The following is a 22,792-nucleotide window of genomic DNA, read 5'->3' on the forward strand; positions in this document are numbered from 1 at the left end:
CCCGCTCTCCCGGTGTCGCTCAGTCCCGGTCTCCCGGTGTCGCTCAGTCCCTGTCTCCCGGTGTCGCTCAGTCCCGGTCTCCCGGTGTCGCTCAGTCCCGGTCTCCCGGTGTCGCTCAGTCCCAGTCTCCCAGTGTCGCTCAGTCCCGGTCTCCCGGTGTCGCTCAGTCCCGGTCTCCCGGTGTCTCCATGTCCAGTTCTCCCGGTGTCTCAATGTCCCGGCCTCCAGGTGTCGGTCCGACCTGCTCTCCCGGTGTCTCCTTGTCCCAGTCTCCTGGTGTCACCCTGTCCCGGTCTCCCGGTGTTGCTCAGTCCCATTCTCCCAGTGTCTCCCTGTCCCGGTCTCCCAGTGTCTCCCTGTCCCGGTCTCCCGGTGTCTCCTTGTCACTGTGTCTTCTTGTACCGGATTCCCGGCATCTCATGTCTCAGTCACCCGGCGTCTCCTTCTCTCGGTCTCCCGGCGTCTCCATGTCCCAGCGTCTCCATGTCCCGGTCTCCCGGCATCTCCATGTCCCGGTCTCCCGGCTTTTCCATGTCCCGGTCTCCCGGCGTCTCCATGTCCCGGTCTCCCGGCATCACCCTGTCACAGTCTCCCGGCATCGCCCTGTCCTGGTCTCCCGGCGTCGCCCTGTCCCGGTCTCCCGGCGTCACCCTGTCACGGTCTCCCGGTGTCTTCCTGTCCGGTACCAGTATACCGGTGTAATCCGGTCTCGGTCTCCCGGTGTTGCTCAGTCCCGGTCTCCCGGTGTCGCTCAGGCCCGGTCTCCCAGCGTTGCCCTGTCACGGTCTCCCGGCGTCTCCCTGTCCTGGTCCCAGTTTACCGGTGAATTCCGGTCCCGGTCTCCTTCTCCCGGTGCTTTCTTCTCCCCGTGTCGCTCAGTCCCGGTCTCCCGGTGTCGCTCAGTCCCGGTCTCCCGGTGTTGCTCAGTCAAAGCCTCCCGGTGTCGATCAGTGCCGGTCTCCCAGTGTCCCTCAGTCCAGATCTCCTGGTATCGATCAGTCCATGTCTCCCGGTGTCACCCTGTCCATGTCTCCCGATGTTGCTCAGTCCCATTCTCCCTATGTCGCTCAGTCCCGGTCTCCCGGTGTCGTTCAGTCCCGGTCTCCCAGTGTCGTTCAGTCCCGGTCTCCCGGTGTCGCTCAGTCCCGGTCTCCCGGAGTCACTCAGTCCTGGTCTCCCAGTGTCTCCTTGTCCCGGTGTCTCCTTGTCCCGGTCTCCCAGCATTGCCCTGTCCCGGGCTCCCGGCGTCGCCCTGTCCCGGTCTCCTGGCGTCGCCCTGTCCCTGTCTCCCGGCGTCGCCCTGTCCCTGTCTCCCGGCGTCGCCCTGTCCCGGTCTCCCGGCGTCGCCCTGTTCTGTTCTCCCAGCGTCGCCCTGTCCCGGTCTCCCGGCATCGTCCTGTCCCGGTCTCCCGGCTTCGCTCAGTCCCGGCCTCCCGGCATCGCCCAGTCCCGGTCTCCCGGTGTCGCTCAGTCCCGGTCTCCCATTGTCGCTCAGTCCCGCTCTCCCGGTGTCGCTCAGTCCTGCTCTCCCTGTGTCGCTCAGTCCCGGTCTCCTGGTGTAACTCCGTCCTGGTCTCCCGGTGTCGCTCATACCCAGTCAACAGGTTTTGTTCAAACCCGGTCTCCCGGTGTCGCTCAGTCCCGGTCTCCCGGTGTCGCTGAGTCCCGGTCTCCCAGTGTCGCTCAGTCCCGGTCTCCCGGTGTCTCCATGTCCTGGTCTCCCGGTGCCTCCATGTCCCGGTCTCCCGGTGTCGCTGAGACCCACTCTCCTGGTGTCTCCTTGTCCCGTTCTCCCGGTGTCTCCCTGTCCCATTCTCCCGGTGTCTCCCTATCGCAGTCTCCCGGTGTCTCCCTGTCCCGGTCTCCTGGCGTCTCCATGTCCCGGCCTCCCAGCGTTGCCCTGTCCCGGTCTCCCGGCATCGCCCTGTCCCGGTCCCAGTCTACCGGTGTATTCCGGTCCCGGTTTCCCGGTGTCTCCCTGTCTCGGTCTCTCTGTGTCGCCTTGTCCTGGTGCTTCCTTATCCAGATGTCGTGCAGTACTGGTCTCCCGGTGTCGCTCAGTCACCGCCTCCCAGTGTCGTTCAGTACCGGTCTCCCTATGTCGCTCAGTCCCAGTGTCCATTTGTCGCTCAGCCCCGGTCTCCCTATGTCGCTCAGCCCCGGCCTCCTGGTGTCGCTCAGTCCCGGTCTCCCGGTGTCTCCATGTCCCGGTCTCCCGGTGTCTGCATGTCCCGGTCTCCCGGTGTCGCTGAGACCCAGTCTCCTGGTGTCTCCTTGTCCCGGTCTCCTGGTGTCTCCCTGTCCCGGTCTCCCGGTGTCTCCCTGTCCCATTCTCCCGGTGACTCCTTGTCCCGGTCTCCCGGTGTCTCCTTGTCCCGGTCTCCCGCCATCTCCTTGTCTCAGTCTCCCAGCGTCTCCATGTCCCGGTCTCCCGGCGTCTCCATGTCCTGGTCTCCCGGTGTCTCCATGTCCCTGTCTCCTGGCGTCTCCATATCCCGGTCTCCCAGTGTCTCCATGTCCCGGTCTCCCGGCGTCGCCCTGTCCCAGTCTCCCGGCATCACCCTGTCCCGGTTCTAGTCTACCGGTGTATTCTGGTCCCGGTCTCCCGGTGTCTCCCAGTGCTTCCTTCTCCAGGTGTCGCGCAGTCCCGGTATCCCGGTGTCGCTCAGTCACCGCATCCCGGTGTCGTTCAGTCCCGGACTCCCTATGTCGCTCAGTCCCGGTGTCCCTATGTCGCTCAGGTCCGGTCTCCCGGTGCCGCTCAGTCCCTTTCTCCCAATGTCGCTCAGTTCCGGTCTACTTGTCCCGGTCTCCCGGTGTTGCTCAGACCTTGTCTCCCGGTGTCTCCTTGGCCCAGTGTCCTGGTGTCATCCTAGCCCAGTGTCCCGGTGACACCCTGTCCCAGTCTCCCTGTGTCACTCAGTCCCGGTCTCCCGGTGTCGCTCAGTCCCGGTCTCCCGGTGTCGCTCAGTCCCGGTCTCCCGGTGTCACTCAGTCCCGGTCTCCCGGTGTCGCTCAGTCCCGGTCTCCCGGCGTCGCTCAGTCCCGGTCTCCCGGTGTCGCTCAGTCCCGCTCTCCCGGTGTCGCTCAGTCCCGGTCTCCCGGCGTCGCTCTGTCCCGGTCTCCTGGTGTCGCTCACTCCCGGTCTCCCGGTGTCGCTCAGTCCCGCTCTCCCGGTGGTGCTCAGTCCTGCTCTCCCTGTGTTGCTCACTCCCGGTCTCCCGGTGTCGCTCAGTCCCAGTCTCCCGGTGTCCCCTTGTCCCTGTCTCCTGGTGTCGCTCAGACCCGGTCTCCCGGTGTCGCTCAGTCCCGGTCTCCCGGTGTCGCTCAGTCCCGGTCTCCCGGTGTCGCTCAGTCCCGGTCTCCCGGTGTCGCTCAGTCCCGGTCTCCTGGTGTCGCTCAGTCCCGGTCTCCCGGTGTCGCTCAGTCCCAGTCTCCCGGTGTCCCCTTGTCCCTGTCTCCCGGTGTCGCTCAGTCCCGGTCTCCCGGTGTCGCTCAGTCCCGGTCTCCCGGTGTCGCTCAGTCCCGGTCTCCCGGTGTCGCTCAGTCCCAGTCTCTCAGTGTCCCCTTGTCCCTGTCTCCTGGTGTCGCTCAGACCCGGTCTCCCGGTGTCGCTCAGTCCCGGTCTCCCAGTGTCACTCAGTCCCAGTCTCCCGGTGTCCCCTTGTCCCTGTCTCCTGGTGTCGCTCAGTCCCGGTCTCCCGGTGTCGCTCAGTCCCGGTCTCCCGGTGTCGCTCAGTCCCAGTCTCCCGGTGTCCTCTTGTCCCTGTCTCCTGGTGTCGCTCAGACCCGGTCTCCCGGTGTCGCTCAGTCCCGGTCTCCCGGTGTCGCTCAGTCCCGGTCTCCCGGTGTCGCTCAGTCCCGGTCTCCCGGTGTCGCTCAGTTCCGGTCTCCCGGTGTCGCTCAGTCCCGGTCTCCCTGTGTTGCTCAGTCCCGGTCTCCCGGTGTCGCTCAGTTCCTGTCTCCTGGTGTCGCTCCGTCCCAGTTTCCCGGTGTCGCTCAGCCCCGGTCTCCCGGTGTCGCTCAGTCCCGGTCTCCCGGTGTCGCTCAGTCCCGGCCTCCATTGCTACAAGCTTTCAGTCACCTCTTCTTATTTTCACTTGCATCAACAGGAGAATCTGCAGAAGCTGCTGTCAGTTGAGTACAGAGTGAGGGGCCTGCAGCAAGTGTCCCAGCCTGGGAGGGTGAGTACTGCCCCCGCCACCACTCATTACGCTATTCAATCAGTGTTGTTCAATTGTACTCTCCTCACTCTGCCCTTGCGTTAGCTACACAAAGCTTGGTTGCAGCGCAAGATGTGCCTGGGTGCAACAGGTTAAATGCTGATGGGTCAACATTAACAGTCAATGTACAGGAAGGATAGGTCTGCCCTTCTACTGTACACAAAGGGTTCACAAGAGTGGGACTGAGCCCCGGGGAGCGCGAGAGCACCGCCCGGTGTGGGACTGAGCCCTGGGGAGCAGGAGAGCACCACCCGGTGTGGGACTGAGCCCCAGGGAGCGGGAGAGCACCGCCCGGTGTGGGACTGAGCCCCCGGGAGTGGGAGAGCACTGCCCGGTGTGGGACTGAGCCCCGGGAGAGCACCGCCCGGTGTGTGACTGAGCCCCAGGGAGTGGGAGAGCACTGCCCAGGGTGGGACTGAGCCCCGGGGAGTGGGAGAGCACTGCCCGGTGTGTGACTGAGCCCCGGGGAGGGGGAGAGCACCGCCCGTTGTGGGACTGAGCCCCGGGGAGCGCGACAGCACCGCCCGGTGTGGGACTGAGCCCCGGAGAGCAGGAGAGCACCGCCCGGTGTGGGACTGAGCCCCGGGGAGTGGGAGAGCACTGCCCGGTGTGGGACTGAGCCCCAGGGAGAGCACCGCCTGGTGTGGGACTGAGCCCCAGGGAGCGGGAGAGAACCGCTCGGTGTGGGACTGAGCCCCGGGAAGTGAGAGAGCACTGCCCGGTGTGGGACTGAGCCCCAGGGAGAGCACCGCCCGGTGTGGGACTGAGCCCAAGGGAGCAGGAGAGCACTGCCCGGTGTGTGACTGAGCCCCGGGGAGTGGGAGAGCACTGCCCGGTGTGGGACTCAGCCCCGGGGAGCGCAAGGGCACCGCTCGGTGTGGGACTAAGCCCCGGGGAGAGCACCGCCCGGTGTGGGACTGAGCCCTGGGGAGCGGGAGAGCACTGCCTGGTGTGGGACTGAGCCTCGGGGAGCACCGCCCGGTGTGGGACTGAGCCCCGGGGAGCACCACCTGCTGTGGGACTGGGCCCCGGGGAGCATTGCCCAGTGTGGGACTGAGCCCTGGGGAGCGGAACAGAACCACCCGCTGTGGGACTGAGCCCCGGGAGAGCACCGCCCGGTGTGGGATTGGGCCCTGGGGAGCATCGCCCGGCATGGGACTGAGCACCGGGGAGCAGGAGAGCACCACCCGGTGTGGGACTGAGCCCCAGGGAGCGGGAGAGCACCACCCGGTGTGGGACTGAGCCCCGGGGAGCACCGCCAGTGTGGGACTGAGCCCTGGGGATCGGGAGAGCATCGCCTGGTGTGGGACTGAGTCCCGGGGAGCGCAAGGGCACTGCCCGGTGTGGGACTGAGTCCCACGGAGTGCACCGCCTGGTGTGGGACTGAGCCCCAGGGAGCGGGAGAGCACTGCCCGGTGTGTGACTGAGCCCCGGGGAGCGGGAGAGCACTGCCCGGTGTGGGACTGAGCCCCGGGGAGCGCAAGGGCACCGCTCGGTGTGGGACTAAGCCCCGGGGAGAGCACCGCCCGGTGTGGGACTGAGCCCCGGGGAGCGGGAGAGCACCGCCTGGTGTGGGACTGAGCCTCGGGGAGCACCGCCCGGTGAGGGACTGAGCCTCGGGGAGCACCGCCCGGTGTGGTACTGAGCCTTGGGGAGCACCGCCCGGTGTGGGACTGAGCCCCGGGGAGCACCGCCCACTGTGGGACTGGGCCCCGGGGAGCACCGCACGGTGTGGGACTGGGCCCCGGGGAGCATCGCCCAGTGTGGGACTGAGCCCTGGGGAGCGGAACAGCACCGCCCGGTGTGGGACTGAGCCCCGGGAGAGCACCGCCCGGTGTGGGATTGGGCCCCGGGGAGCATCGCCCGGTGTGGGGCTGAGCACCGGGGAGCAGGAGAGCACCACCCGGTGTGGGACTGAGCCCCAGGGAGCGGGAGAGCACCACCCGGTGTGTGATTGAGCCCCAGGGAGTGGGAGAGCACCACCCGGTGTGGGACTGAGCCCCGGGGAGCACCGCCCGGTGTGGGACTGAGCCCTGGGGACCGGGAGAGCATCGCCTGGTGTGGGACTGAGCCCCAGGGAGCGGGAGAGCATCGCCCGGTGTGGGACTGAGCCCCGGGGAGCGGGAGAGCACCGCCCGATGTGGGACTGAGCCCCAGGGAGCGGGAGAGCACCGCCTGATGTGGGACTGAGCCCCAGGGAGCGGGAGAGCACCACCCGGTTTGGGACTGACCCCCGGGGAGCACCGCCCGGTGTGGGCCTGAGCCCCGGGGAGCAAAAAGATCCCAAGATTTATCCGTTGTCTGTGTGGAGTTAACTGATCGCGGCTAAGGCAGCAATTGGCAACCATGCCTCAGGGCTAAGGAGGAAGAAGATTAGATAGAATGCCTGGTGCTGTGAGTATATGTGTGAGCTTTTTAGGCAGTACCTCAGAACCAAGGATGACTTGCTTCTACACTGAAAATGAGTTCTCAAGTGCCTGATGAGTCCAATGCGGGACCTACAGTCTCTGTCCATGAGGGTCCTGACTGTCATAAATCTCATCATCGAGAAACTACCTATGAAGTAACACTGGACAGCCAGCTGGTGGCGCCGTCCAAGGAGTATAAATGCTCGGGCGTTGGCCCCAACTTTCCAGGGACATTTTGTAAAGGCAAGGAGCTAGTGGATACAACTAGACTTCCATGTTCAGAAATAAGTTGATTAAAGCCTTGCTTTATGCTCAAAGCAAGTGCGTAGTGAGTTTTATTACGTCACTGACATTCCAGGTCCTGAACTTCATTTTAAAGGGTGGAAGATGCCTGTGCGTGAATTCTTTAACGTGGGGTGGCCGTTGCACACCAGCTACCACACGGGTTTGACAGAGCAAGGTCATGGTTCAATGGCAAGGGGATCCAAGACGATTGGAGACCAGGCTCTGCTACATCGGCCAAGCACACACACACACAAACATAATGCTACTGTCCTCCTCCCAGCTTCCCGCAGGTCCTCTCTGCCTGGGTTTCGTAGGCTGCCTTTTGGCCCTCCCGACCTCACTGCTGGTCCATGCTGCGCCACTCCTGGGCCTCGACCTCGCTCTTGGGTCCTGTCCTCACTCCTGGGCCCCGTCCTCGCTCCTGGGCCCCGTCCTCGCTCCTGGGCCCCGTCCTCGCTCCTGGACCTCGACCTTGCTACTGGGTCCTGTCCTCACTCCTGGGCTTCGTCCTCGCTCCTGGGCCCCGTCCTCGCTCCTGGGCCCCGTCCTCGCTCCTGGGCCTCGTCCTCACTCCTGGGCCCCGACCTCGCTCCTGGGCCCCGACCTCGCTCAAGGGCCCCATCCTCGCTCCTGGGCCTCGACCTCGGTATTGGGTCACGTCCTCGCTCCTGAGCCCCGTCCTCGCTCCTGGGTCCCGACCTCACTCCTGGGTCCCGTCCTCGCTCCTGGACCTCGACCTCGCTCCTGGGCCTCGACCTCGCTACTGGGCCTCGACCTCGCTCCTGGGCCCCATCCTCGCTCCTGGGCACGGGCCCCAACCTCGCCTCTGGGCCCCGACCTCGCTCCTGGGCCTCGACCTCGCTCCTGGGCCCCATCCTCGCTCCTGGGCATGGGCCCCGACCTCGCACCTGGGCCCCGACCTCACTCCTGGGCCCCGACCTCGCTCCTGGGCCCCGTCCTCGCTCCTGGACCTCGACCTCGCTCCTGGGCCTCGACCTCGCTCCTGGGCCCCATCCTCGCTCCTGGGCACGGGCCCCAACCTCGCACCTGGGCCCCGACCTCGCACCTGGGCCCCAACCTCGCTCCTGGGCCTCGACCTCGCTCCTGGGCCCCATCCTCGCTCCTGGGCACGGGCCCCGACCTCGCACCTGGGCCCCGACCTCACTCCTGGGCCCCGACCTCGCACCTGGGCCCGACCTCGCACCTGGGCCCCGACCTCGCACCTGGGCCCCAACCTCGCTCCTGGGCCTCGACCTCGCTCCTGGGCCCCATCCTCGCTCCTGGGCACGGGCCCCAACCTCGCACCTGGGCCCCGACCTCGCACCTGGGCCCCAACCTCACTCCTGGGCCCCATCCTCGCTCCTGGGCACGGGCCCCAACCTCGCACCTGGGCCCCGACCTCGCTCCTGGGCCTCGACCTCGCTCCTGGGCCCGACCTCGCTCCTGGGCCCATCCTCGCTCCTGGGCACGGGCCCCGACCTCGCACCTGGGCCTCGACCTCACTCCTGGGCCCTGACCTCGCACCTGGGTCCCGACCTCGCACCTGGGCCCCGACCTCGCACCTGGGCCCCGACCTCGCACCTGGGCCTCGACCTCGCACCTGGGCCCCATCCTCGCTCCTGGACCTCGACCTCGCTCCTGGGCCCCATCCTCGCTCCTGGGCACGGGCCCCAACCTCGCACCTGGGCCCCGACCTCACTCCTGGGCCCCGACCTCGCTCCTGGGCCCCATCCTCGCTCCTGGGCCTCGACCTCGCTCCTGGGCCCGACCTCGCACCTGGGCACGGGCCCCGACCTCGCACCTGGGCCCCGACCTCACTCCTGGGCCCCGACCTCGCACCTGGGCTCCGACCTTGCACCTGGGCCCCATCCTCGCTCCTGGACCTCGACCTCGCTCCTGGGCCTCGACCTCGCTCCTGGGCCCCATCCTCGCTCCTGGGCACGGGCCCCGACCTCGCACCTGGGCCCCGACCTCACTGCTGGGCCCCGACCTCACTCCTGGGCCCTGACCTCGCACCTGGGCCCCGACCTCGCACCTGGGCCTCGACCTCGCACCTGGGCCCCATCCTCGCTCCTGGCCCTCGACCTCGCTCCTGGGCCCCATCCTCGCTCCTGGGCATGGGCCCCAACCTCGCACCTGGGCCCCGACCTCACTGCTGGGCCCCGACCTCACTCCTGGGCCCTGACCTCGCACCTGGGCCCCGACCTCGCACCTGGGCCCCGACCTCGCACCTGGGCCCCGACCTCGCACCTGGGCCTCGACCTCGCACCTGGGCCCCATCCTCGCTCCTGGACCTCGACCTCGCTCCTGGGCCCCATCCTCACTCCTGGGCACGGGCCCCAACCTCGCACCTGGGCCCCGACCTCACTCCTGGGCCCCGACCTCGCTCCTGGGCCCCATCCTCGCTCCTGGGCCTCGACCTCGCTCCTGGGCCCGACCTCGCACCTGGGCACGGGCCCCGACCTCGCACCTGGGCCCCGACCTCACTCCTGGGCCCCGACCTCGCACCTGGGCCCCATCCTCGCTCCTGGACCTCGACCTCGCTCCTGGGCCTCGACTTCGCTCCTGGGCCCCATCCTCGCTCCTGGGCACGGGCCCCGACCTCGCACCTGGGCCCCGACCTCACTGCTGGGCCCCGACCTCGCACCTGGGCCCCGACCTCACACCTGGGCCCCGACCTCGCTCCTGGGCCCCGTCCTCGCTCCTGGACCTCGGCCTCGCTCCTGGGCCTCGACCTCGCTCCTGGGCCCCATCCTTGCTCCTGGTCACGGGCCCCAACCTCGCACCTGGGCCCCGACCTTGCACCTGGGCCCCAACCTCGCTCCTGGGCCTTGACCTCGCTCCTGGGCCCCATCCTCGCTCCTGGGCACGGGCCCCGACCTCGCACCTGGGCCCCAACCTCGCTCCTGGGCCCCGACCTCGCACCTGGGCCCGACCTCACTCCTGGGCCCCATCCTCGCACCTGGGAACGGGCCCCGACCTCGCACCTGGGCCCCAACCTCGCTCCTGGGCCCCGGCCTCGCACCTGGGCCCGACCTCACTCCTGGGCCCCATCCTCGCTCCTGGGCACGGGCCCCAACCTCGCTCCTGGGCCTCGACCTCGCTCCTGGGCCCCATCCTCGTTCCTGGGCACGGGCCCCGACCTCGCACCTGGGCCCCGACCTCACTCCTGGGCCCCGACCTCGCTCCTGGGCCCCGACCTCGCAATTGTGAGCATCAGGCAAGGAATGGACCACATTGTGCTGTGATGCCCTCCACGTTGAATAGCCTGCTGCCCTCACTGTCTAGACTCTATGAAGAATGGTGAAGTGGTGAGATACCAGAGAACAGCTATCACATATGGGAACCTGATCCTACAAGGTGTGAATGTCTTCAGGAAATAGAGAGCAAAAGAACAAAGGGTTTCACTAAATGTATGCAAGTAATTGAAACTTTGAATCACCAAATCATTGAATTACGCCAACAACACTCAAGAAGCTCAACACCATCCAGGACAAAGCAGCCCACTTGATTGTCACCCCATCCACCACCTTAAACATTGACTCCCTCCACCACCGGCGTACCGTGGCTGCAGTGTGTACCATCTACAAGATGCACTGCAGCAACTCGCCAAGGCTTCTCCGACAGCACCTCCCAAACCCGTGACCTCTTCCACCTAGAAGGACAAGGGAACACCACCACCTCCAAGTTCCACCTCCAAGTCACACACCATCCTGACTTGGAAGTATATCGCCGATCCTTCATCATCGCTGGGTCAAAATCCTAGGTTCAGGCGACAGGCATCCCGAACCTATGATCCTTTTCTTTTCAGTGAGATGAACAAAGAATTGAGCCAGGTGTCCTTGCCCAAGTGTGAGAAGTCCAGTAAACATGGTGAGGTGTGGAGTTTTCAAGTAGTATGTAGAGTGACACTGTCTGCACTGAGGCTGTTAAAGCTGCAGCATCGGTTCGCTAATCTCTTTGTCCCATTAGGTGCTTATCAAGGAAGGAGCACTGCAGAGAGTGACTGAGGGAAAACTGCAGCCTCGATACTGTTTCCTGGTAATCCAGTTTTGGTTTATTTTGATATTGTAGCGGTTCGTGTAGATCGCCACTAAATAAGAGAGTTTGACTTCGACGAACTATAAATAATTGTTTATTTACAGGAACAGGCTAATTACAGCAGGTAAGATGGCTGACTGTAGGAGCACCGTGGTGTAGGTCTTGTCCCAGCGGGGACTCCACGAGGACTGAGATCGCAGTCCTGTGGGGAGCGTGATGATGTCATCGCATTTATGTTGTGGCGTCATCACGTTGTTCGCGTTTCCCACGCTTAGGGCGTCACGTGATGCGCGTCGTTGCGTCGCTGGCCATTGAGGCCGAAGTCGGGAGGCCGGGCAGTGCCAGTGCTTGCCGCAGGAGCAGAAGATCGCATCTCTCCCGTCGGCTGGCCGTTGAGGCCGAAGACGCTAGGCCGGGCTGTGCCGGTGCTTCCCGCAGGAGCGGAAGATCGCGTCGCTCCCGTCGACTGGCCATTGAGGCCGAAGACGCTAGGCCAGGCTGTGCCGGCGCACGCACATCACGTTGTACGTGACGTGACGTCAGCGCACTAGGGCGCGTCCTAAAGGGGCAATGGCCCCAACAGGTAAGTTAAAAGGGCAACGGCCCCAAAAGGTAAGTTAAACATACAGTAAGGTAAGTTAAAGGGAATTATGTGTCTCAATGTAAGGGGCAACCAGTGGTACCGCCACATAGGCCCCCCCAGAATTCGCTTTAACGAAAGTCCAAGGATGAGATGGTCTGATGAGCTGGTGGTCACGGCGGTCGTGCTGTCTCAACTTGGTAGGCGAGGTATGAAGATGCTGCTCGTGAGCGGATCCTTACGCACGTCGTGGCGAATAAAACGTATCCGTCAGGCGAAGGACCGTGGAGACGTGAGAAACAGTAGGCCTTGTCAGAGTGACAGGCAGGTTGGGCGGACGCGGGCGATGTCTCCGTTGATGTTGAAACAAGTCCTTGTTCTGACGAAATCTGCAGGAACGCCGACGGGCAATCCAGGAGGACTTGACTGGTGAGGTCGGTGAACTCACCGACAGGTGAGCGAAACCTTCGGGAGGCTGGAACGCACGGAACGGTGCGTGCCATAATGCTACGACGATAACACAACGGAGGGTGAAGAGTTGCTGCGTTGATCAGTGATCAGTGAGGCCAGCAACTTTCACGTGGCTGATCACAGCCGCAGGATGCCCGTTGGACCCGTCCTCGATGTGTGCAGCTTCAGTAGACGTTTGCGTTTGCTAAAGGGAAAACTGGATAGAGGGCAGCAACGGTCCAGGTTGTTGTTGCTTTCGGGCGGGGTAAACTCTGCCTGGAGGGTGGCAACACTTGAAACTGTTGTAGATTTAGGAGAAAACAGCCGGGAGGGCGGCACGCTTTTTGTTCATGCCGAATCGTGTAGTAGGTAACACAACCAGCAAGCTGAAGGGCTGGTGCGCCGTCGGCGGAGAAGGAGTCGTCGGTGTTCACGAGGGATGGGTTCTCGTGGTTCACGAGGGATGGGTCCTCATGTGCGAGGAGTGCGTCCTCGTGTTTTGCGGGGGTGAGTCCTCGTGGTATCCCCGCGGGGCGCGCTCCGATCTTGTGGGCCTGAACATGCTGTACCCCGCACTTGGAGAGATGTATACTTGCTGTTGCTTTGGACGTAGAGGCGGACGATCTGTGTGGCGGTAGAAGAGTCGAATACGGAGACCGTGAGCATGTGCGTGGTCTGTGCCGCATCGATGTTCTCGGTGAACAGGGCTTCTTCCTTCATAAAGCACGAGGGAGACCGTGGCTCCCTGGATTGCTGTAGCGACAGCAGAACGGCTGATGCTTCCATAGCGTGCTTCGTTTGTGAAAGACGTCCACAAACCCACCAATTGTAGCACTGGTGGACGACGGTTGCCGTTGGTCGTGCTCTACCTCTGTGAAATCGTTCGTGAAAAATGGGCTCACCTCCAAGCTGTGCTTCCGTTGCGAAGACGTTCGCAAAGACGGGGTCACTTGTGGTGGAATCGGTGTTAGGCGGTTGCTGTTCCGTGGCTGTTCGTCGGTTGTGCGTTGGTCGTCTTGTGGGAAGACGAGGGTTAGGCTGCGCATTGCTACCGTGAAAATCATTCACGGATACGGGTTCACCAATTGCAGCGTTGGAATTGAACTCCCGTACTCACGTCGTTGGGTCATCAATGTAGCGGTTTGTGTAGATCGCCACTAAATAAGAGAGTTTGACTTCGACGAACTATAAATAAGTTGTTTATTTACAGGAACAGGCTAATTACAGCAGGTAAGATAGCAGGTAAGATGGCTGACTGTAGGAGCACCGTGGTATAGGTCTTGTCCCAGCGGGGACTCCATGAGGACTGAGTTCGCAGTCCTGTGGGGAGCGTGATGACGTCATCGCGTTTGTGTTGTGGCATCATCACGTTGTTCGCGTTTCCCACGCTTAGGGCGTCACATGATGCACGTCGTTGTGTCGCTGGCCGTTGAGGCCGAAGACGCTAGGCCGGGCTGTGCCGATGCTTGCCGCGGGAGCGGAAGATCGCGTCGCTCCCGTCGGCTGGCCGTTGAGGCCGAAGACGCTAGGCCGGGCTGTGCCGGCGCACGCACATCACGTTGTACGTGACGTGACATCAGCGCGCTAGGGCGCATCTTAAAGGGGCAATGGCCCCAACAGGTAAGTTAAAAGGGCAACGGCCCCAAAAGGTAAATTAAACATACAGGTAAGTTAAAGGGAATTATGTGTCTCAATGTAAGGGACAACCAGTGGTACCGCCACAATATAAGTGACAGGCCTGAATGGCCTGCAGGGTGCTAACTTTATTCAAGTTTGTGGTGAACATTTGCACCATAAGTTGTACTGAGCTGATGATGCCTATTCAGGCCAGGAGCCTCTGGTCGTGAGAGCAGCATTGATGCAGCTGTTTATATAGCGGTGTGGGAGAGGTCTCAGACAGATTCCCAGGATTAACTGCAGGTCTGTGACCCCTGCCCCTTCCCCTCCACCCCCCAATCCTGGCCCAGACCCCTGAGGCAGAGACCATTGCATCATTTAACGGAAAATTGGATAAATATTTGAAGCAGAAGTTATGGGAAGAGAGTGGTTCAGTGTGATTTGTTTGGGATTGATAAAGGACTGGGGAGAGAGATCTCTCCCTGCCCCTGCTCTCTCCCTACCCTCGATCTCTCCCTGTCAACAACAACTTGTATTTATATAGCGCCTTTAACGTAGTAAAACATCCCAAGGAGCTTCACAGGAGCATTATCAAGCTAAATTGGACACCGAGACACATAAGGAGATATTGGGGCAGGTGACCAAAAGCTTGGTCAAAGACGTAGGTTTTAAGGAGCGTCTTAAAGGAGGAAAGAGCGGTAGCGAGGCAGACAGGTTTAGGGAGGGAATTCCAGAGCTTAGGGCCTAGGCAACAGAAGGCACGGCCACCAATGGTTGAGCGATTATAATCAGGGATACTCAAGAGGGCAGAATTGGAAGAGCGCAGATATCTCGGGAGGTTGTGGGGCTGAAGGAGATTAGAGACAGGGAGGGGTGAGGCCATGGAGGGATTTAAAAATAAGGATGAGAATTTTTAAATCGAGGCATTTCTTAACCGGGAGCCAATGTAGGTCAGCGAGCACAGGGGTGATGGGTGAATGGGACTTGGTGCGAGTTAGGACACGGGCAGCAGAGTTTTGGATGAGCTCAAGTTTACGGAGGGAGGCCAGCCAGGAGTGCGTTGGAATAGACAAGTCTAAAGGTAACAAAGGCATGGCTGAAGGTTTCAGCAGTGGATGAGCTGAGGCAAGGGCGGAGACGGGCAATGTTAGAGGTGGAAATAGGTGGTCTTAGTGATGGTATGGATAAGTGGTCGGAAACTCATCTCGGGGTCAAATATGACACCAAGGTTGCGAACAGTGTGGTTCAGCCTCAGACAGTTGCCAGGGTGAGGGACGGGTTCGGTGGCTAGGGAACGGAGTTTGTTGTGGGGATCGAAAGCAATGGCTTCGGTCTTCCCAATATATAGTTGAAGAAAATTTCTGCTCATCCAATTCTAAAGGGGGTGCATGAACAGAGATACCTGGGGGTAAATGTGCACAAATCGTTGAAGTTGGCAGGGCAGGTTGAGAAAGTGGTTATAAAAGCATACGGGATCCTGGGCTTCATAAATAGAGGTATAGAGTACAAAAGCAAGGAAGTTATGATGAACCTTTATAAAACACTGGTTCGGCCTCAACTGGAGTATTGTGTCCAATTCTGGGCATCGCACTTTAGGTAGGATGTGAAGGCCTTAGAGAGGGTGCAGAAAAGATTTACAAGAATGCTTCCAGGGATGAGAGACTTCAGTTACGTGGATAGACTGGAGAAGCTGGGGTCGTTCTCCTTAGAGCAGAGAAGGTTGGGAGGAGATTTGATAGAGATGTTCAAAATCATGAGGGGGTCTAGACAGAGTAAATAGAGGGAAACTGTTCCCATTGGCGGAAGGGTCGAGAACCAGAGGACACAAATTTAAGGTGATTGGCAAAAGAACCAAAGGTGACATGAGGGAAAACTGTTTTACGCAGCGAGTGGTTAGGATCTGGAATGCACTGCCTGAGAGGGTGGTGGAGGCAGATTCAATCATGGCTTTCAAAAGGGAATTGGATAAGTACCTGAAGGAAAAAAATTGCAGGGCTAGGGGGAAAGGACAAGCAGTGTGCCAATTTAGAGGCAGTGGAGGGGTCGAGATAAGACCCATCTTCCCACTGAGGACACCCTCCATCGTGTTGTGTGGCCCTACCACCGTGCTAAATGGGATAGATTCAGAACAGATCCAGCAGCTCAAAACTGGGCATCCGTGAGGTGCTGTGGGCCATCAACAGCAGCAGAATTGTATTCCACCACAATGTGTAACCTCATGGCCCGGCATATCCCTCACTCTACCATTACCATCAAGCTAGAGGACCAACCTGGGTTCAACAACGAGTGTAGAAGAGCATGCCAGGAGCAGCACCAGGCGTACCTAAAAACGAGGTGCCAACCTGGGGAAACTGCAACACAGGACTGCTAAATAGCAGAAGCAGCATGCTATAGCCAGGGCTAAGCGATCCCACAATCAACGGATCAGATCAAAGCTCTACAGTCCTGCCACATCCAGTCGTGAATGGTGGTGGACCATTAAACAACTAAAGGGAGGAGGATGCTCCATGAATATCCCCATCCTCAATGATGGTGCAGCCCAGCACGTGAGTGCAAAAGACAATGCTGAAGCGTTTGCAACCATCTTCAGCCAGAAGTGCTGAGTGGATGATCCATATCAGCTTCCTCCTGACATCCCCACCATCACAGAAGCCAGTCTTTAGTCAATTCGATCCACTCCACGTGATATCAAGAAACTGCTGAGCGCACTGGATACAGCAAAGGCTATGGGCCCTGACAACATCCCAGCTATCTTGCTGAAGACTTGTGCTCCAGAACTAGCTGCGCCTCTAGCCAAGCTGTTCCAGTACAGCTACAACACTGGCATCTATCCAACAATGTGGAAAACTGCCCAGGTATGTCCTGGCCACAAAAAACAGGACAAACCCAACCCGGCCAATTACCGCCCCATCAATCTACTCTCAATCATCAGCAAAGTGACGAAAGGTGCCATCGACAGTGCTATCAAGCGGCACTTACTCACCAATAACCTGCTCACTGATGCCCAGTTTGGGTTCCGCCAAGAACACTCATTACAACCTTAGTCCAAACATGGACAAGAGATGAATTCCAGAGGTGAGGTGAGAGTGACTGCCCTTGACATCAAGGCAGCATCTAACCAAGTGTGGTATCAAAGAGCCCTAGTAAAACTGAAGTCAATGGGAATCAGGGGGAAAACGCTCCACTAGCTGGAGTCATACCTAGCACAAAGGAAGATGGTTATGTGATTGAAGGTCAATCATCACAGCCCCAGGACATCGCTGCAGGAGTTCCTCAGGGCTGTGTCCTAGGCCCAACCATCTTCAGCTGCTTCACCAATGATCTTCCTTCCAACATAAGGTCAGAAATGGGGACGTTCGCTGATGACTGCACAGTGTTCAGCACCATTCACAACTCCTCAGATAATGAAGCAGTCCATGTCTGCATGCAACAAGACCTGGACGATGTTCAGACTTGGGCTGTTAAGTGGCAGGTAACATTCGCGCCATGGAAGTGCCAGGCAATGACTATCTCCAACAAACGAGAGTTTAAACACCGCCCCTTGACATTCAATGGCATTACCACCGCCGAATCCCCCACCATCAACATCCTGGGGGTTACCATTGACCAGAAACTTAACTGGATCAGCTACACAAATACTGTGCCAGCAAGAGCAAGTCAGAGGCTAGGTATTCTGTGGCGAGTGTCTCACCTCCTGACTCCTCAAAGCCTTTCCACCATCTACAAGGCACAAGTAAGGAGTGTGATGGAATACTCTCCACTTGCCTGGATGAGTGTAGCTTGAACAACACTCAAGAAGCTTGACACCATCCAGGACAAAGCAACCCGCTTAATTGGCACCCAATCCATCACCTTAAACATTCATTCCCTCCACCACCGACGTACTGTGGCTGCAGTGTGTACCATCTACAAGATGCACTGCAACAACTCACCAAGGCTTCTTCAGCAGTACCTCCCAAACCCACGACCTCTTCCACCTAGAAGGACAAGGGCAGCAGGCGCATGGGAACACCACCACCTCCAAGTTCTCCTCCAAGTCACACACCATCCTGACTTGGAAGTATATCGCCGACTCTTCATCGTCGCTGGGTCAAAATCCTGGAACTCCCTCCCTAACTTCACTGTGGGAGTACCTTCACCACACGGACTGCAGCAGTTCAAGAAGGCAGCTCACCACCACCTTCTCAAGGGCAATTAGGGATGGGCAATAAATGCCGGCCTTGCCAGTGACGCCCACATCGCATAAAAACAAATTTTAAAAAGTGGTGGTGAGGTCGGGCTGGGTGTCGTCAACGTACATGTGGAAACTGATGCTGTGTTTTCGGATGATGTCGCTGACGGGCAACACATAGAGAAATAATAGGGGGGACCAAGGATAGATCCTTCGGGGACACCAGAGGTAACGATGCGGGAGCAGGAAGAACAGCCATTGCAGGTGATTCTCTGGCTATAATTAGATAGATAAGAATGGAACCAGGTGAGTGCAGTCCCACCAAGCTGGACGATGGTGGAGAGGCGTTGGAGGAGATGGTGTGGTCAACTGTGTCAAAGGCTGCAGACAGGTCAAGAAGAATGAGGAGGAATAGATTACCACAGTCATACGGGATGTTAGTTGTGACTTTGATAAGAGCCATTTCAATGCTGTGGCAGGAGTGGAAACCGGATTGGAGGGATTCAAACATGGAATTCTGAGACAGAGGGGCATAGATTTGGAAGGCGACAGCGTGTTCAAAAACTTTGGAGTGGAAAGGGAGGTTGGAGATGGGGTGCTAGTTTGCAAGGTTGGAAGGGTCAATGGTTGTTTTTTTTGAGGAGAGGGGAGATGCTGGTAGATTTGAAGGAGGGGGGACAGTACCTGAGGAGAGAGAACCGTTAATATCAGCTAACATGGGAGCCTGGACAGGAAGTTGGATGGTCAGCAGTTTAGTGGGAACTGGAGGGCGCAGGAGGTGGGTCACATGGACAAGATGAGCTTGGAGAGGGCATGAGTGTGATAGGAGAGAAACTAGAGAAAGATGTGAGTTCAGGGCTAGGGCAGGGGGGAACCTTAGAGGAAGTTTGACCTGGTGGGCTAGGGGAAGGGAGGGAAACGGATGCTCTCAGTCTTAGTGACAAAGGAGTCCATGAGCTCCTCGCACTTGTTGCTGGAGGTGAGGGTGGAAGAGAAAGGGTAGAATGGTTTAAGAAGACTGTTTACAGTAGTGAAAAGAACCCAGGGTTATCTTTGCATTCCAGGCTGACCCTGGAATAGTGAGCAGTTTTGGCAGACGAGAGCAGGACTCGATAGTGCTTTATGTGGTCCAAGCCAGATCAGGCAGTGAATGGAAAACCAGTTGTCTACCATAACCGTTCAAGTCTGTGTTGCTTGGACGTAAGGGAGTGGAGATGAGGGCTGTACTGGGGGAACAGCCAGGGTGAGAGAGAGTAATGGTTTTAATGGGGACTAGGGCATCAAAGGTGGAGGTGTGGGTGTGGTTGAGCAGATCGGTAGCTGCAGAAATGTTGTGGTGAATGGAGGGCTAAAGGCTAAAGGTTAGACAGTTGGGGTTTTGAAAGTGCAGTTGTAAATGAATTGGGAGAGTTTTTTTTCCAGGGATGGACACAGAAGGAAGTAGGTTTGGGAGGGGGAGGGGGGATGTGGTTGGAGAGCGATACAAGGAAGTGATCAGTGATGGCCTTCTGTGATTGACACAATAGGATTAGCGATCACTGTCCCAACCCCTCCTGCCGCCCTGACCTCTCCCCGCCCCTGACCTCTCCCCACCCCCTGACCTCGACCCGCCCCCTGACCTCTCCCTCACCCCGACCTCATCCCCTGCCCACCGACCTCATCCCTGCCCACTGACCTCTTCCCCCACCCCAAACTCTCCCCCACCCCAAACTCTCCCTCACCCCCAACCCCTCCCACTGCCCCTGACCTCTCCCTGCCCCCTGACCTCTCCCTGCTCCCAACCTCTCCCTGCCCCTGAAGTCTCCCTGCCCCCGACCTCTCCCTGCCCCCGACCTCTCCCTGCCCCCGACCTCTCCCTGCCCCCGACCTCTCCCTGCCCCCGACCTCACCCTGCCCCCGACCTCACCCTGCCCCCGACCTCACCCTGCCCCCAACCTCACCCTGCCCCCGACCTCTTCCTGCCCCGACCTCTTTCCTCACCCCCAACCTCTCCCCCACCTGCCGACCTCACCCCCGCCCTGACCTCTCCCTGCCCCCCGACCTCTTCCACCGCCTGCCGACCTCTTCCCCCACCCATGACCTCTTCCCCCAACCCCCACTGCCGCCCGAACTCTCCCAGTAAATATTGGCCTCTGTCCTCATGAGTGGCCTCAGCACAGATGGAAAGCAGCAAGTGAACAAGAAGTGGTGACTGCTTAAATTGTTTCCCCAAATATCTGTTGTTAAAATAGCCAAGAGCGTGTTGGAATAGTCAAGTCTAGAGGTAAGAAAGGCATGGATGAGGGTTTCAGTAGCAGATGAGCTGAGGCAGAGGCAGAGTTGGGCGATGTTACGGAGGTGAAGTAGGCGGTCTTGGGGATGGAGAGGATACGTGTTTGGAAGCTTCGCTCTGGGTCAAGTATGACAGCATTCGGTTCAGCCTCGGACAGTGGCCAGGGAGAGTGATGGAGTCAGTAGCGGGGGTTTGGAGTTTGTGGCGGGGACCGAAGACTTTCCAGTCCATAGACTCCCTCTGATGGGGTGACAATTTCAGGATCAGTAAACAGGCCACAAACCAAGTTCCTGTTCAGGCTGCTGAGCAGCACTGTTGTGCTCAGAAAACCGAACGGTCAAAGAATGTGGGGATTTGCTTTGCTTTGGCTCCAGCCCCTGCGCTGTTCAAGTGTGTGTCCTGACCTGGGTCTGGGCTGCACTCTGACTCTCACACACTGGCCTGCTCCTCCCAGTGACATCCAAGGGATGAGCCCTGCCTGTGACTGAGGGGATACACATCATGGATCTACAGGGCCAATAATATCTGATCCTCCTCTACAGATGAGTGACATGTTCCTGTACACTGCGCCCCAGCACTGCGGGAAATATCAACTCAACAAGACACTGCCGCTGACTGCGATGAAGGTAAGTGACAGGCGCCCATTGGGGAAACAGCCTGTACACTGGAGACAGAGGGGAAACAGTGTGTTCACTGGAGACAGAGGGGAAACAGTGTGTTCACTGGAGACAGAGGGGAAACAGCCTGTACACTGGAGACAGAGGGGAAACAGTGCTTACACTGGAGACAGAGGGGAAACAGCATGTACACTGGAGACTGAGGGGAAACAGTGTGTACACTGGAGAAGGGGGAAACATCATGTACACGATAGAGTGGGGAAACAGTGCTTACACTGGAGACAGAGGGGAAACAGTGCTTACTCTGGAGACTGAGGGGAAACAGCATGTACACTGGAGACAGAGGGAAACAGTGTGTACACTGGAGACAGAGGGGAAACAGTGCTTACTCTGGAGACTGAGGGGAAACAGCATGTACACTGGAGACAGAGGGAAACAGTGTGTACACTGGAGACAGAGGGGAAACAGTGCTTACTCTGGAGACTGAGGGGAAATAGCATGTACACTGGAGACAGAGGGAAACAGTGTGTACACTGGAGACAGAGGGGAAACAGTGTGTACACTGGAGAAGGGGGAAACATCATGTACACGATACAGTGGGGAAACAGTGCTTACCCTGGAGACAGAGGGGAAACAGTGCTTACTCTGGAGACTGAGGGGAAAAAGCATGTACAGTGGAGACAGAGGGGAAACAGTGTGTACACTGGAGACAGGGGAAATAGTGTGTACACTGGAGACAGAGGGGAAACAGTGTATACATAGAAACATAGAAATGTAGGAACCCCTGTTCCTTACCAAAAGATGGAGTTCGACTCACGAAGTCAAAACAATAAACTTTAATGAACAAACAAAGCAAGTTAACAACTACAGGATGAACTGGAAACGTGTCTGGTCTGCTTGGAAACCTTTCTCCAACTGGCTGGAACTGCTAGAAGGTTCCGAGCTCTGACGTCATGACGTCATCATGCAGAGTACAGGAATGAAGCCTGAGTGCAGTAACAGATACATTTAAAGGTACATTGTCAGATTATATAACAGAGCTGTAAAAAGAAATTATATACAATGTCCATAGCCCAATGGTGGCTCTGCCACATGCGCCCCCCCAGAATTGCTTTTAACGGTGAAGGTAAGGCGAGAAGGAGGTCTGACGAGCTTGTCTGAACGACTACAGTACTCTGGCGGCTGGAACGAAGAGGTAGAAGACAAAACAGCCATAGTTTGAGGCTGGAATGATGTTGCCGAAGCAGAAGAAGAAGAAGACGATCGCAGGTGACTCAGTGCGATGGACCCTGTTGTCTTGATGGTCGACTGTGGCTGTGGGACACCGGCAGTCAAAGGAGGACGACCGTGACGAGGCGGCTGGGCAGTGACAACTGGTGCGCTGAGGTCAAGATGAGCAGCTTTCAGCCGGTCTACAGAGATGTGGTCATTTTTACCGCCGATGTCGACTATGAAGGTCTTATCGCCCGAGGAGATGACATGAAAAGGACCTGTGTACGGTGGCTTGAGAGGGTCTTTGCGTGCATCCTGCCGGATGAACACTTACCCCGCGTTCTTGAGGTCCCCTGGAACGTGGGAATGTTGCCGGTCATGATGTGAAGTAGGAACCGGGATGAAGTTCTTGGCCGCTTCCTGATGGCTGATGAGTTGCTGAGCTGGAGACCAAGGTTCAGTGTGAGGAGGAAGAAAATCACCTGGAACCCTGAGCGGTTGCCCAAAGACTAACTCCGCCGAGGAAGATTGCAGGTCGTCCTTTGGCGCCGTGCGAAGACCTAGTAGCAGCCAAGGAAGCTTGTCTATCCACCCCGGCCCGGTAAGACTGGCACGTGGTGCTGCTTTAAGAGGCCTGTGAAACCTTTCACAGAGGCCGTTCACCTGTGGATGGTAGGCGGTGGTACGATGAAGTTTGGCACCGAAACTTTGAGCAATGGCGTTCCAAAGCTCAGAGGTGAACTGAGGTCCTCGGTCCGAAGAGATGTCAGCTGGTACCCCAAAACGTGCCACCCATGACGAGATGAAAGCCCTGGAGATGTCCGCTGCCGTGGTTGCAACCAAAGGAATCACCTCTGGCCATCTAGTAGTGCGGTAAATTATGGTGAGAAGATGAGTGTGCCCGCGAGAAGGAGGA

At 59.0% G+C, this 22,792-nt stretch overlaps 1 protein-coding gene across 1 annotated transcript in view; it reads left to right on the plus strand.

Annotated features, from left to right (window-relative positions):
- The window catches only part of LOC147110818 (FYVE, RhoGEF and PH domain-containing protein 5-like), a 1,561,072-nt gene that overhangs the window by 1,018,994 nt on the left and 519,286 nt on the right, over positions 1–22,792 (plus strand). The window contains exons 11-13 of the mRNA XM_085999968.1: positions 4,113–4,184; positions 10,889–10,957; positions 20,590–20,673. Of these exons, the coding sequence (XP_085856094.1) occupies positions 4,113–4,184; positions 10,889–10,957; positions 20,590–20,673 (225 nt within the window). The remainder of the gene's footprint in view (positions 1–4,112; positions 4,185–10,888; positions 10,958–20,589; positions 20,674–22,792) is intronic.

This window comes from Somniosus microcephalus, chromosome 11, assembly GCF_052327205.1.
Source record: "Somniosus microcephalus isolate GS21.2 chromosome 11, FLI_Smic_1.0, whole genome shotgun sequence".
Classification (NCBI taxonomy): domain Eukaryota; kingdom Metazoa; phylum Chordata; class Chondrichthyes; order Squaliformes; family Somniosidae; genus Somniosus; species Somniosus microcephalus.